This window comes from Chiloscyllium punctatum, chromosome 3, assembly GCF_047496795.1.
Source record: "Chiloscyllium punctatum isolate Juve2018m chromosome 3, sChiPun1.3, whole genome shotgun sequence".
Lineage (NCBI taxonomy): Eukaryota > Metazoa > Chordata > Chondrichthyes > Orectolobiformes > Hemiscylliidae > Chiloscyllium > Chiloscyllium punctatum.
In genome coordinates, this window is record NC_092741.1 from 21,860,615 (window position 1) to 21,876,703 (window position 16,089).

Sequence of the window (16,089 nt, forward strand, 5' to 3'; positions counted from 1 at the left end):
GATAGCACAAAATCATGGCTGTGAACGATGAATTTACATCGCATACCAGGAATTATTGAAACAAGTCTTATTAAAGTCAACACATTTGGATTCAATTCAGCAACATAGGTAGTCTTATAATAATCCGTTTGCTGTAAGTGAAAACTAAGTGCAGGTCTCTTCTTGGACTTACTTTGATCCAGTGTTATTACCAGAGGTGCTGTCTTTTAGGTGAGACAGCCAAATGAGTGTCTATTCTCTTGACTGGATGGATCTTAAAAATATTGTGCCACTGCTTTGAAGAGCTGATTGAATTCCTTTTGCAAGCCATTTCCTCAATCCAGTTAAATAATGGAATAGCTCAGATCAGGCTGCACTTGGGTAGCTTGCTCACTTAAACAACAGTGCAAAAGGTAGATTGGCTGATTAGTCATATTGCTGACAGATCTTCAATGTCTTGATTACTTAAGTGTTTGCAGTTCAAAATAACCCATTATATTCAAAGTAGTTTGTGATACTCAATATTTTGTAAGAAACTGTGAGTGCATGTCTGTCCTTTCTCACTGTGCCAATGTTTCTCATCAGGAGAGAATGGACTGCCCTGGGTAACATGTCGAAAGAAAATGCCATGGTGGAGTATGTCCAGTTGTTGAACAAGTGCTGCAATCTGTTTGAACCCTATGTCACATCCCATAAAATAGAGAAGGAGGAGCAAGAAAGGAAGAGGTAAGAGAGATTTCCTGCCTGTTCAGAATTGTGATTTAAGAAGGAGCTCACAGTGCTTATAAAGAACAAGTATTTATCTAAACTGTTCAATCATGTGATGTCACTAGTGGCTTTGGGATAGTGCTGTCAACTGGAGACTATTGATTTCAACAAGATCGTGGCTGACCTTCCCCAGGCCTCAACTCTCCTTTTCATGCCAGTTTGTCATATCCTTGATATTTCAAATATCTCCCTGCTCTTTAAATTGTGATCTAGCTTCTACAACTCTCTGGGATAGAGATTTCCAAGCATTCACTAGCCTCTAGGAGAAGAAATTCCTTTGCATCTCCGTTTTAAATGTGTCCCAATATTCTGTAACTTTGTCCCCCACTTATGGAAATATCTTCTCAACATATGCCCTGTCAGTCTCCTTCAGGATCTTGTATGTCTCGATTAGATCACCCCTTATTCTTAAACTCTAATCAATAAAAGCCTAACCATGACAGGACAGCCCTTTCATTCCAAGGAATCCGCCTAAGTGGTACCTCTTCTGAACTGCTTCCAATGCCAGTGTATCTATTCTTTAGATACAGGCACTGTGCACAGAACCAAGTGCAGCTTCGCCAATGCCTTGTACAGTTGTAACAAGAGTTCCCTTTTTTAAACTCCAGTCCCGTCACAGTAAAGGCCAGAATTCCATCTGCCTTAACTTGACACACGTGCAAGATGATTTTTCATACACAAGAATATCCGGATCTTTCTGTGCTGTACAATTTTTAGTGTCTCTCAATTTATCTGTCTTCAGTCCCATTTGTCTATCAAATAGCTTGTTCCTTGTTATTAGAGTCTGGTATAACATTAATACCCCACTTAACTGTTGCTTTTGGGATGTTTATTATGGCCTTTCCCATGAAAACAAACGAAAAATGTTGATTTAAATTATTCACCACCTCCCTGTTTCCCCAGTTGCATTTTCCCAAGCATCCCACACTTAGTTTAGTTACTTTTTTTTAGAAGCTCTGGCTGTTTGTTTTTATATTTCTTGCCAGTTTGCTTGCATAATTAATTTTCTCCCTCTTCATCTGGTTCATTTTAAAAGTTCCCAATCCTTTAGCCTACCACTAGTTTTTGTCACTTTTTATGCCTTAGTTTTTTTTTTACTGGATGTACCTTTATTGCTCACTGGGTCTATTCTTTTCATTGAGACATTCTTGACTGGAAAAATTTTTTAAGTGTTATGAAATGTCTACTCACCTACTGACTCCCTCTTAATCTGTTCTTCTAGCCTGCTTTGGACAACTCATTCTTTGTACCTCTGCAAATGCCCTTATTTAGGTTGAGGACACAGGTTTGGGACCTGAGTTGCTCTCCCCCGCATTGATCTTGAAACTCCCCCATGTTATGATCAGTATTCCCCAAAGAATCCTTAGCAATGAATTGTCTTATTAATCCTACCTCAGTGCACATTACCAGATCTAAAATAACCAGTTCCAAGGAAGCTTTCTGCAATGTATTGCTCCAAGAACAAATCACTGCTGACTATAAATTTGACTTGTTATCTTTCTAACTTGTCCATTACGTATACAAATTAAAATCACCTCCGAACATTGTCACGCCCTTGCACGCCTCTATTATGACTTGATTTTCAGTTTGTCCTAGAGTGAGGCAACTCTTTGGGGCCTATAGGTGACTCCCACATATGACTTCCTTTCCTTGGTATTCCTTTCACCACCCACATCACAATCCATTACATTTATGTCACGATTCACCACCACACTGATCATTTTTAATAAAGTTGCTTTTTTTTTTTGCCTATTCTTCTGGAACATCAAATGCCCTTGAATTCCCAGTTTTTGGTTACCCTGCAACCATATCTCTGGGTATCGAGTCAAAATGTTACAGTCAAGAAAGGTGATTGTGGAATATCTATTACTATTTGTGCCCCAACTCTTCTGGTTTCTAACAAATTATGCATGCGTTCAAGTAAGAGCTTTGAGCTTAACTTTTTAACCATTAACCTTACACTGGTTTTAATTTTTGCTGCAGTCTTCAGTGCATATTTTCAACATCCTTCTTGTCACACCTTGACTGTTGTTTGCTTATTCACTATGCTACACCTCTTGTTCCTTTCTCCATGTAAGAAGTAAGAATGCCCCTCATTCTTTGGAACTCTAGAGAATGCAGTCACAGTCTCATCAATCTCTGATCAGTGGACAGCACTGCCATTCAGGAGCCAGGCTGCTGAGCTGCTGCTGCACTCCCTGTATAAGTAATTGTATCTTTAGGACCCGTGGACACAGCCTTAGAATTAGAGGGGTTAAATTCAGAACAGAAATGCGGAGACATTTCTTCAGCCAGAGAGTGGTGGGCCTGTGGAATTCATTGCCGCAGAGTGCAGTGGAGGCCGGGAGGCTAAATGTCTTCAAGGCAGAGATTGATAGATTCTTGTTGTCTCGGGGAATTAAGGGCTACGGGGAGAATGCGGGTGAGTGGAGTTGAAGTGCCCAGCAGCCATGATTGAATGGCGGAGTGGACTCGATGGGCCGAATGGCCTTCCTTCCACTCCTATGTCTTATGGTCTTAAAACTGTATATTATTCCAGGTGCAGTCTTGCCAAACTTCTGTGCAGTTTCTTTATGCAATCTTGGCTCTGTGCACTTAAATCCCCTAGCAATAAAGGCCAAGATACAATTTGCCTTGCTTATTGCTTGCTGCAACTGAATATCAATTTCAAATTACTCGTGGGTAGAAACACCCAGGTTCCTCTAAGACCAAAGTGACTATGCTTTGAAAATGTCAGACAGTTGTGTGCTGGCTTGGCATCTAAGGTCCGTGAAGGCACTACTGTATTACACGTTCCTTTTTTTTCCCCATTTTAATTGGTCCAACAAACATGAATGCTGCCATAAATCTTTAATGTAGGAGCAAATTATTGCGGGTACTGGAACCTGTTCTGAAAACAACAAAGGCTAGAAATCACAGCGGGTCAGGCAGCGTCCCTGTTGTGATTTCCAGCATTTCTTTTCCACCTTAAATCTGCCGAATGCAGATGTTTGATTTCTCATACTGCCTCCTTGTCACAGATCTCCTTTCTTGATTGTTACGTTTTGATGTGGTAGGTTTCCACTTATCTGTCTAACTACTTTGGAGGATTACTCAGCTTGCTTTCTCCAGTGTCACGTAGATCAAGTTTTTGTTTTAAAAATCAAAATAAACTGAAGAGCAAGGAGAATTATGGGCAAAATTCACCATTTTCTTTGCAAACCGTGTCAAAATCCTTTCATAGCACTGTCAGCTCAGGACTTCAGTTCAAACAGGCAGCTCACCAGCAGCCCCTATGTAGGGCATGTAAGGATGGGCAATAAATGCTGACCTTTACCTGCAAACCTGTATCCCAAAAACTGATTGAATAGTTGCCCGGACAATATTTTTAAGTATGTGCAAAACTGGGAAACTTAAAATTGCTCCTGATAAGGTGATAGGGTTATGGTTAGGAATGCTAATGGGGGTGAAAAGATTAGATTAGATTGCCTACAGTATGGAAACAGGCCCTTCGGCTCAACAAATCCACACCGACCCTCCGAAGAGTAACCCACCCAGGCTCATTCCCCTGCATTTACCCCTGACTAATGCACCTAACACTCTGGGCAATTTAGCATGGCCAGTTCACTTCACCTGACCTGTACATTGTTGGATTGTGGTGAGATATAGAGAAAATAATACTATGGTAAAAATCACAGATTACTAACGTTCAAGCCAACTTGCTTTTTTGTGCAAGATATCCTGGGGATTTTCAATATTAGTGACTGCCAAACAGTGGAAATCAGATGCAGGAGGAGCCTGCAGACTCCTCATTATTGAAAATGCATATCATTTCAACCATTCAGAGCATTGTTATTAACAGCAGAACGTGTGATATGTGAGAACAACATGGTAATAATTAAATAGTCAAACTGTTTGTAGATGAATGCACAATCATCTGTTAACCATCTACTTTGCTTCCTGAATCTGTACATTGCTGGCCTAAGAAGAAAAGGAAGCAAGGTGCATTTTAAATCTAGGAAATGAAACTGGACAAATAAGTGACAATGACTGGAAAATAGAATCATATGCATCCAATGTATAACTAGAAAAGGCTAGTGTTGAAAGGAAATATAGGCTGGGACCTTTTTCACTGGAGTATAGGAGGTTGAGGGGTGACTGTAGAGTTTGTAAAATCATGAGTATAAATGAGGTGAATAGCAGGTGTCCTTTCCGTAGTGTGGGGAAGTTCAACACTACAGGGTATATTTTTAAGGTGAGAGGAGAAACATTTAAAGACACGAAGGGACAAATTTTTAAACAGGGGTCCGTGTCAGGAATGAACTTTTCAAAGGAAGTGGTGGGTGCAGGTACAGTTACAACACCTAAAAGACATTAAGATAAGTAAATGAGTAAGTGTTTGGAGGAATATGGACCACGAGCAGGCTGCTGGGGCTAGTTTTGTTTGGGATTATGGTCGACATGGACTAGTTGGGCCAAAGGGTCTGTTTCTGTGCTGTATGTCTCTATAAATACTTCTAAACTAGAAAAGACCAGATTCCAGTGAGAAAGGGGATCACATCAATTAAAATGTTGATGGGTTGGCTGTGGGAATATGAAAAAGGCTATTACAAAATAAGTAAATACCACCACCTGATTCAGTCGGCTTATATCAACTCTGTCGATACATGGACTGAGATGAATAACACCAAACTGTGTAGTTAACAGTATTATATGCAGCTTTCCGTTGCTAATGATCAAAGTGACCAAAATTATTACGGTGCAGGAGGAGGCCATTTGGTCTATCGTGCCTCCACTAGCTCTGTTACCTAGTACAAATCTCATGCCTTTCCCTAAATTCCCCGACACTATTGTTACCCAGATAACTATCCGATAGTCTCTTGAATGTCACAGCTGAACCAGCCACCACCTCACTTTCAGACATAGCCGTTCTTCGTAATGATGCCAAAGGTACGCACCTGTAATTTTGAAAAGAGGCTTTCATACATATGACAGCATAGCCCACTCCAATTTGCCTATCTGATCAATCAATCCATGTCAGATACCATATCACTGGCCCTTCACTCCTCCCGAAAACATTTTGACACCAAGAACAGCTACGTAAGAATCCTACTCATTGATGACAGTTCAGCCTTCAACACTATTATCCCCTCAAGCCGGATTACTAAACTTCGTGATCCCGGACTAAGCCCCAATCTCTGCAACAGGATCCTCAATTTCCTGACCCACATGCCACAATCAGTGAAAATTGGGGACAATATTTCATTCTCACTAGCACTCAACACTGGAGCCCCCCACCAAGGGTGTGTACTCAGCTCCCTACTGTACTCACTGTATACCCATGGCTGCGTCACCAAATACCAGACTAATGCCATTTACAAGTTCGCTGATAACACCGCCATAGTCGGTCGAATCTCAGATGGTGACGAAACGGACTACAGACGGGAGGTCGAAGACCTGAAAAAATGGTGCACTGAGAACAACCTAGCTCTCGATGCCGGCAAAACCAAGGAACCTATTATTGACTTTTGGCAGGATGTTACTCATGCCCCCCTACACATTAACAGCACAGAGGTGGAAGGAGTGGAGAGTGCCAAGCTCCTGGGAGTGGTCATCCACAACAAGCTTTCTTGGACTCTTCATGTGGGTGCACTGGTTACAAAGACCCAACAATGTCTCTTCTTCCTCAGGCAGCTGAGAAAATTTGGCATGACAGCAAATACCCTTGCCAACTTTTATAGGTGTGCCATTGAGAGTATTCTGTCTGGATGTATCGCTATCTAGTATGGCAACTGTACCATTCAAGATCGGAGACAGTTACAGAGAGTGGTGAACTCGGCCTGGACATTCACAAAGGCCAACTTCCCATCTATAGAATCCATCTACCAGGCCCGCTGTCAAGGAAAGGCCGCTGGCATTCTCGAGGATCCATCCCACCCTGGCAGTGATTTTCTACAGCCTCTACCATCCGGGGAGAAGGTACAGAATCCTGAACACATACACCAGCCGGTTTTGAAACCGTTTCTACCCTACTGTTGTTAGAATACTGAATGGACTTAAACTCTAAACATTCGCCTGTACCTGCGTTTTTTGTTTTTGCTGCTGTTTACTTATCTCTGCCACTTAACTCTGTGACCTGGCTGTATTGCTCACAAGACAAAGCTTTTCACTGTGCCTCGATAGGCGCAACAATAAATTCAATTCAGTTCAATAACTGGTCATTCTGCGACTTGATGAATTTTCCTCAGAATGAGCTGTTATCCTTTTCATGATAGGGGAGAAAAAAAAATCCAGAATTTTTTTAAGGGTATCAGTAAAAAGTGACCAGAGATTATCATAAAAAGCCAGCTTGTTTCACCTTGTAATTTGAAGAAGGAAAGTTGCTGTCCATAACATGGTGCGTAAATCCCGTTCCCAGGGCAACGGGTTGATGGAAGTAGCCGAGCAAACTACTGCATTGTGTTCATGGCAACTGATATCAGTGCCCACATCCTAGATGCTGAGAAAATGACTTGCAACTTGATCTATTTCCAGTGCAGTGGAGATAATTTAATCAAGGTTCTGCTAATGAACAATGACTGCAGATGCTGGAAACCAGATTCTGGAGTAGAGTGGTGCTGGAAAAGCACAGCAGTTCAGGCAGCATCCGAGAAGCAGGACGGTGTAGCCTGGGATAGAGGTCATCAATTTAAAATAACCACTGGGTGTGGGGAATGGGGTTAGAAGGAACTTTGAGTTTATCACGTGTTATATTTGGCTGCAGATCACAGTGTAAACGGTAACAAGCTCAAAACTAGAAGAGTACAAACGTTTCAGGGTCCAAGTACTGAAATCATTACAAGCTTGTGGGCAGCTACAAAACTAATGAAATATGCTCAAGAATTATTGATCATGATCTCAAGGCATCTGAAATACAAAGGTCTGCAAGTTATACAGTCAGAGTCATAAAGATATGCAGTGTGGAAACGGACCCTTTGGTCCAACTCTTCCATGGCACCCAGATATCGTCTAAATCTAGTCCCATTTGGTCCTCCAACCCCTTCCTATTCATATACCCATCCAAATGCCTTTTCAATGTTGCAATTGTACTAGCCTCCACCACTTCCTCTGGCAGCTCATTCTATACACAAACCACTCTGCGTGAAAAAGTTGCCCCTTGGATCCCTTTGAAATCTTTCTCCTCTCACCTTAAGCTATGTCCTCTAGTTGTGGACTCTCTCTCACTCCAGAAAAAGTCCTTGTCTATTCACCTTATCCATTTTTAAAAATCACACAACACCAGGTTATAGTCCAACAGGTTTAATTGGAAGCACTAGCTTTCGGAGCGCTGCTCCTTCATCAGGTGATTGTGTGGATGAAGAAGCAGCGCTCCGAAAGCTACTGCTTCCAATTAAACCTGTTGGACTATAACCTGGTGTTGTGATTTTTAATTTTGTACACCTCAGTCCAACACCGGCATCTCCAAATCACTTATCCATGCCCCTCATGATTTTATAAACCTCTATAAAGTCACCCCTCAGCCTCCAATAGTGCAGGAAAAACTGCAGTCTATTCAATCTCTTCCAATAGCTCAACCCTGACAACATCCTTGTAAATCTTTTCTGAACTCTTTCAAGTTTCACAACATTCTTCCTATAGCAGGGAGACCAGAACTGCACGCAGTATTCTAAAAGTGGCTTCAATGTCCTGAGCAGCTGCAGCATTGCCTCCCAACTCCGATACTCAATGCACTGACCATACTAAAAGTAACCATACCAAACACTACCTTCACTATCCTGCCTACCCATGACTCCACTTTCAAGGGCTATGAACCTGCAGTCCAAGGTTTCTCCCCAGAACCTCATCATTGAGTGTATAAGTCCTGCCCTGATTTGCCTTATCAAAATGCAGCCCCTCGCATTTCTCTAAATTTAACTCCATCTGCCACTCCTCAGCCCATTGTATTCTAAGGTAACCTCCTTTGCTGACCACTGCACCTCCAATTTTGGTGTCATTTGTAGACTTGCTAACCAAACCTCCTATGTCCCTATTCAAATCATTTATGTAAATGACGAAAAGCAGTGGACCCAGCACAGATCCTTGTGGCACAATGTTGGTCACAGGCCTCCAATCCGAAAAGCAACCCTCCACCACCATCCTCAGTCTTCTACCTTGGAGCTAGTTCTGTATCCAGGTGGCTAGTTCTCCCTGCATTCTGTGATCTAACCTTGCTAGCCAGTCTCCGGGGTGGGGGCCTTGTCAAGTGCCTTGTCGAAGTCCATATAGATCACGTCGAAGTTGTTGCAGCTTTGTTTCACCTATGTTCATCTGTGGACCCTGTGCCTCACAAGGATTATTGGACATGCTGTACAGGTTTACCAGGATTAAATCACTTAATGTTAATTTATGTAAACAGTTCGTATTCAGTTGAGCACAGAAGACAAGTGCATTGATTGAGATGGTTAAAATGATTGAATAGGTAAAGTAAAACTGTTTCCTCTGATGAAGAAAGAGGTTGGAGGATGGGTTGGGATGCAGAGTACCCATGTTAAAGTTGATTGCAAAACAAGCTGAAGGAGGTGAAAGGACTTTGTATTTTCCTATATTTTTATTCCATCCTGGGATGGAGGCATCACTGGCTGGACCAACAATTATCTAGAGACAAAAACTGCAGACACTGGAATCCAAAGTAGACGAACGGGAGACTGGAAGAACACAGCTAGTCAGGCAACGTCAGGAGGTGGAGAAGTCACTGTTTCGGGTATAACTCTTCTTCAGGACTAGATGTGGGGCCCAGTGGACGGTTAAGAGTCGAACATATTGTGGGTCTGGAGTCACTTGTAGACCAGAGCAGATAAGGTTGGCATATTTCCTTCCCAAAAGGGCATTGGTCAACCAAATGTTTGTTTTTTCCAACAATCAACGATGGTTTCATGGTCATCATTCAACTCTTATGTCTAGATTTATTATTGAATTTAAAGTTTGCCATCTGCCATGGTGGGATTTGAACCCAGGTCCCTAGAAAATTACCAGATCTCTGGATTAATAATCTAGTGATGATGCCACTAGCCATCACCTTTCCATGTTTCTCATACATCTTGTGGTTGAAGCAAAAATCTTGACCCCTTTTAAGGGTAAATTGGATAGGAATTTGAAGCAGAGGATGAGAACTATGACAGCACAGGACTTCAGGGTTGACTTGCAAGGAGTCTACACGGGTCTGGTAGGGCGAGGAACAGTTCCCTGAGTGGTAAACTTCCAAGTTGCATCATCAGTTGCCCCTGGTTTGAAGTCGTAGCCCTACTGTTCCCTTCTATTTACTCAATTCTGTCATTTAGCAGCCTCTGTTTCAACTTGAAGGAATTTAAATGCAGCATTAATTTGTTTTTATCTGGAATCTGAGCAAGCAGTGCCCACGTCTGTGCATGTTGGTGTGCATTACTGAATATGCCCAGGCATCGACTTGTGCCCAGGCCTCTTTGTTTTGCAGAATATTGCATGTTGTTTTATGGTGCAGGAGAGAAGAGGAGGAGAGGCGACGAAGGGAAGAGGAAGAACAAGAGCGTTTGCGGCAGGAGGAAGAGAGAAGGCGACAAGAGGAGGAAGAGAAAAGGAGGCGGGAAGAGGAGGAGAGGAGAAGGTTGGAGGAGGAACGGCTTCGAATGGAACAACAAAAGTAAGTTGTTAGTCTGTAGTTCATATGCTTTAAGTACCATTAGTATTAAAATGTCATTGCTTAATAATCTCACCTTGATTCTGTTAGTAGCTTTGTGGGTAAGCAGGTTATACTTTTAAGACACTAGGAGATGGTAAGTGGAATTAAAGTTGACAATCTCTCATTATTTTATTGCGGCTTCATCACAGTCTTAAGTATTGTGGAGACTGATCATATTCCTAATTCTTCAAATCTTCTCGTGATTAGACTGTAATGGGAGTATAGAGTGCTGCATTAACAAAGGTGCATTCCCTTAGAATGAATATTAAGCCGAGGTGTGTTTGATCCATGAAGCCATTTTCTGAATTACACTTTTTGAATAAAGGCTGGGGGACCTCTGCTGATATCTTGGCTGACAGCTTTCCACAGCTACCACCAGGGCAAAAAGGGTCAAGTGACTGACTCGTTGCTGTTTCAGGAAGATTGCCATCGCAGAATGATGGCTATGTTTGCCCTCCAGGTTCAAAATTAAATTAATTGCGCAGTGTTCTGAATGGTTAGCCGACTTTTAAGGCATTAATAGGTGTGAATATTTATCATGGTAGTTGTCATGTCTGTGGTGCATTATGGAAATGAATGCCAGTTGTCCCAAGAGTGTTTTTGCTTGACTTACCAAGTAGTGAACATGAGTAGCACCAGGATAAAATGTCACCACAAATTGCTGTGTCAGATGATGCTAGCAGGTGATTGGTTCCAATTCTGCAAACATCATGGTCCTTGCATGCCTCCAACATGACCATTCTTCATGAGCTCAATCTTAATGTTAGATTTTCAATCTGTATGTAGCACCTTCCAGTCAGATAGAGGGTTGCTTAGGAGCCCAGGCTGATTTATTCCCTTGCTTGTCTGGTGGTGCAGACACCAATATCAGCGGTTCCCTTATAGCTGCCTTGCTAAACTTGGAAAGGCTCTCAGTTCTAAGCTCCCTATTGGGACCTCTAGGCCACCATGCTTGAACCTGGGACTTGGCTGTGGAGTTTTGAAAGGAGCACTTATCTGCTGGACTATTGGCAGGAGGAGCAAGAAGAGCTTCTGAAATATCAGTGCCTTGTGTAAATGTGAGGAACTTAAACCATAATTTTTTTTTTATCTCCTCTCTCTGAACCTTCGATTTCAGGCAACAGATCATGGCTGCCTTAAATGCACAGACTGCAGTGCAGTTCCAGCAGTATGCAGCCCAGCAGTACCCTGGCAATTTTGAGCAGCAGCAACTCCTAATTCGTCAGCTTCAAGAGCAGCACTATCAACAGTACATGCAGCAGCTCTACCAGGTGCAGCTAGCACAGCAGCAGGTAAGGATGGTTATGCCAGTGGGCACTCAACAGGATAAGTTGTCTACGAATGAAGCTTCTGTTTCTTCAATTCAAATTCAGTAGCTATCCTCTGCCTGTTGCTGCTGTGTGAATTCAGAATGTTCCAGAACTATAGACTTCAGTTGTGCAGAATGGACTGCAAGTATCACAGTCTGACTGTGTAACTCCGCTGTTGCCAATTGACTGATTTAAATTTTTTGAGCAAGTTAAATTTAGGGAGTCAAATCAAAATTCCTGGCCCAGAGAGGACCAAAATTAACTCCGTTGTAGAGACATTGCATCACAGAAGGAGGCTTTTGTGCATTCTGGCTGCCCAGGCCATTCCCATTCGCCCTGCTGTGTTTGCATTACCCAACAAGTTTATTTCCTTTGCATGTCCACCGAATTCCCTTTTGAAATTATTGATGGTCTCTGCTTCCATCATCCTAGTAGGCAAAGAGTTCCAGGTCATTGCTACTCACTGCATGTATCCCTTCCACCCCTTACCAAAACTGTAATTCTGCAATCTATAGTCCTATACCATCAGCAAATTCTTTCCTTGCCTGCCTTATCAAAACCGGGCATCATCTTGTATATTTTATCAAAACTCCCCTTAATTAAATGTTTTTACGTTGAATCACTCCATCTGGAACAATCCTGTGCAAGGGGAAGCAAAGCTAAAATTGTGGGATGTTACTTGGGAAGGACATGTAAATAAATGTCTGTGTTTCAGTTGGGCAAGTTCCTGGAGAGGGAGGGTTTAGGATATGGCTTCATGTAAATAAGTGCGTTTGGGTGTAAGGATTATTGAGTATTACGATTCTTTCCCAAGCATTCCTGTCCCATCTGAGGTCCTGCAGTGGTGTGTGCAGATTGTGAAAGTTTTTTATTGCTGTTCATCTCTGACATTCACCAACATTGGATTGGTGAGGGGTTGTCTGCACTTGAGAAGATGGAGGGTGATGGGCAAAGTGCTGATCCGTGACCCACCCCAATCAATTGAATAAGCAAATTGGCCGAGGCATGCTGATTTCCAGCAGATGAAGACTCGACAGTTGAACTATATAAACCATAGTGGCTGCCCAATCCATATTCAAGTTCTTTGTCTCAGCTGGGCCATTGTATTTAAGCTCAGTGCCTTAGATTGGAGGGGAAAGGCCAAGTAGCATTCATGTCCCGATCCATCTCAGAAAGCTCTAATTACTGACATACCCGGATCTTTGAGCAATGATCCGATTAGCTGTGATTGCTCCTATAATCATTACATTGAATTTGGGGCCATTCAGTCCATTGGGTCCATGTCTGTAGTTAAGATTAAGGTTTGCGAGTCATATATCCCCCAAATAAAGGGAACTGAGCTTGAAGGTACTTTCTAAGTGTGGTTGAGCATTGTGGTTAAACATAGAATGGAAAAACATGACCTGTCTGTCAACATCCTTGTTACCTGGAGCTGGTAGTTTAACCTACATCAATTGTTTGTTCGGTCCTATCTGGCCACTAAGCAGAGGTCAGGTACCCAAGGTGTCCATTATTTTGGTCATCCTCAACTTGTGTTTATTCCGCTCAGATCAACTCCTTCCACCACCAATGTTCAGTTGCGGCAGTGTGTACCATCTACGAGATGCAGTATAGAAACTCACCAAAAAACCTTAGGCAGCACCTTCCAAACAAATGGCCACTTCAGTCTAGAAGGACAAGGATAGCAGTTACATGGGAACACCACCACTTGCAAGTTCCCCTCTGAACCACTTACCGTTCCTCCACTGTTGCTGGGTCAAAATCTGGAATTCTCTCCCTAAGAGCATTGCAGGTTTATGTACAACACATGGACTGCAGTGGTTCAACAAGATAGCCATGAACTTCTCGAGGGCAGTGAGGGCCAGGCAATACAGCTGGTCAGCCAGCAGCACCCATGTACCACTAGTGACTTTAAAAAACATTGTGCCATCCATTAACTTCTGCTGGGCCTTGTCTAAATTCTCCTTGGCTATTATCTCTGGCCCTGTCTTTGACCAGAAAGTACATTTTTTTTCTGAAGTGAGAAAAAGGAGAAGACATGCAAAATAGTGTCTTAATGAGTTTGCAAATTTTTTAAAATTATAAATATCCGTTCCAGATCCTAAAGTTGCCCCATGGTCCTGCAGGTTTTTTTCCCCTCAAGTGCCCGTCCAATTTCCTTTTGAAGTCATTGGTCAGCCCGTATGGGTAGTAGGCTCCAGGTCATCACTACTCACTGAGTAAAACAGGGATTTTACATACAAGTTTAGTTTGGAGAAGTAGGGTTGTGCTCCTGTGCAGCAAAAGGAATGGAGGGGCGATTTGAAAGAGGGACACAAGATTATGATTCTCTTAGAGTAAAACAGTTCTTCATCACTTTCCCTTCCAAACCCACATTTTCTGCCCTGGATCTTAAATTTGTGTCATCTAGTTCTTGTACCATCAACCAATGGGAGCAAATTTTCTTTGTTCACCTTAATTCTATCATAGACCACAAAAAATAGGAACAGGAGTATTATTTAGTTCAGCCCCTCAAGCCTGCTCCACCATTCAATAGGATCATGGCTGATCCTGACATTCCTCCTATCCACTTTGCTGGGATTTCCCCGTAATCATTGATTCCCATGCCTGTCTCAGCCTTGAGTATACACAAGACACTTTTTCGGCAAAGCGTTCCATGGACTTTGAACCCTCTGAGAGAATCACAACCTTGCGACCCTCTGTCAAATCCCCCTCCATTTCTTCTGCTGCAAAGGAGAACAGCCCCACTTGTCCAAACGAAACCTAACATCCCTCCTCACTGAAAGAATTCTTTCAGATCTTCTCTGTACCCCCTCAAGTACTCTCATTTCCTATTAGGTGTAGTGACCAAAACTGAATGCAGTTGTCACATTATACTTCACCAGATATTAACAATGTTCACAATCTGTCTGATCTTTGTCAGTGGTATCTCTGTCAGTGTAGCCCATATGCTTCTCCTCATGTGCTGTCACCACCTGTACACAACCCCAGTACTTTTGTTGCTGTATGTCACAACTGTGCTACTAAATACACAGGTTAAACAGATTGCAAAAGCTTGTGTGAACAGTTTCCATGTGAGCAGCACACCAAAGGATATCTCTTGTCTTAGCAGCCACACCTCAGTGTAACGTTTAGTATAATAGGTGCAAAAAAATGCTGTTCTACTGTTGACTAATGAAATAAGAATCTTCATATGCATCTGTTATGTTGTAGGATCTGTACAACAGATATTTGTACCTCAGCTTATATTGTGTTTGGGTATCTCTGGTTCCTACAGGCAACGCTACAGAAACAGCAGGAGCCAATCGTATCAACAACCCACATAGGGGTAGGAGAGGTACCGACTGTGAATGGGCAGACAACTTCGCATACAGACCTTTCAGAAGAAAAGCCAGAGCCAGAATCTTCAGAAGAAATATTGGAAAATGGACCAAAAGGTAGAAATCTGGGTTTATTAACCAGCCTGTGTTCTTTTCCACCTCTACCTCCCCAACAAATGTCCCCTAAAGACTGGGATTTGCTTTTACGTTCAGTCCACATTCCTTGATCACATAGTTATGTTGGAACTGTGTAGTACCAAAGTATGAGTACACTGCCAAAGGTGTCTGTGGTGAGGCCCTGCTTGCTTAATAAGGTGATGGTTATAATCCAGTGCACTACTCACCAAAGTAATAGAAGTTGCCCCTAGTTCAGTGACCTATGCTTCCCTCTCCTCCAACCCTTCAGGATATCAGCCAATATCTGGAAGATGTCTTTAAAAGTAAGCTTACGTGATATTGTGTCAAGGACGACGAGAATGTGGATTTCCGATAAAAGCAGCCCTGCTCTATATTTGCCAAGTTCCAGTTCACATACTAGGTATTATTGGAGCTTTCATTCCAGAAAGAAGGATGTTGAATTTAAGCATGCAGATAAAGGCTGCTTTTTAAAAAAAAAAAGGGGTTAGCAAGTAAAAGCATAATGTTGGCTTAAGAGAGTTAAAATTCTCATCAGGGAAGTTGGTAATCTGTAACAGTCTGGTGGCTGGGGCAAAGGGGGGTGATGATGTTGCTGGACTAAAGACTCAGGCCCAGACTTAATACTCCAAAGACTCACCACCCCATAAGGGGATCATCCACTGAAGATAGATGAGTTTCTTCTCCCAGACAGTGGTGGATCTGTGGGATTCTTTACTACAGAGGGCTATCTGGGCTGGGTTGTTAAGTGTATTCAAGGCAGAGAGAGACAGATGTTCCTTCAATAAGGGAATCGAGGATGATGGGGAAAGGGCAGGAAAGACGAATGGAAGATTATCAGATCAGCCATGACCTCGTTGAGTGTTAGGGCAGACTTCGCGGGCTGAATGGCCTGTTCCTGCTC

At 42.5% G+C, this 16,089-nt stretch overlaps 1 protein-coding gene across 1 annotated transcript in view; it reads left to right on the forward strand.

The window, feature by feature from the left end:
- Window positions 1–16,089, forward strand: part of acbd3 (acyl-Coenzyme A binding domain containing 3) — a 49,874-nt gene that overhangs the window by 26,038 nt on the left and 7,747 nt on the right. Inside the window, exons 3-6 of the mRNA XM_072550767.1 lie at window positions 565–705; window positions 10,223–10,381; window positions 11,538–11,712; window positions 15,008–15,167. Coding sequence (XP_072406868.1) covers window positions 565–705; window positions 10,223–10,381; window positions 11,538–11,712; window positions 15,008–15,167 — 635 coding nt within the window. The remainder of the gene's footprint in view (window positions 1–564; window positions 706–10,222; window positions 10,382–11,537; window positions 11,713–15,007; window positions 15,168–16,089) is intronic.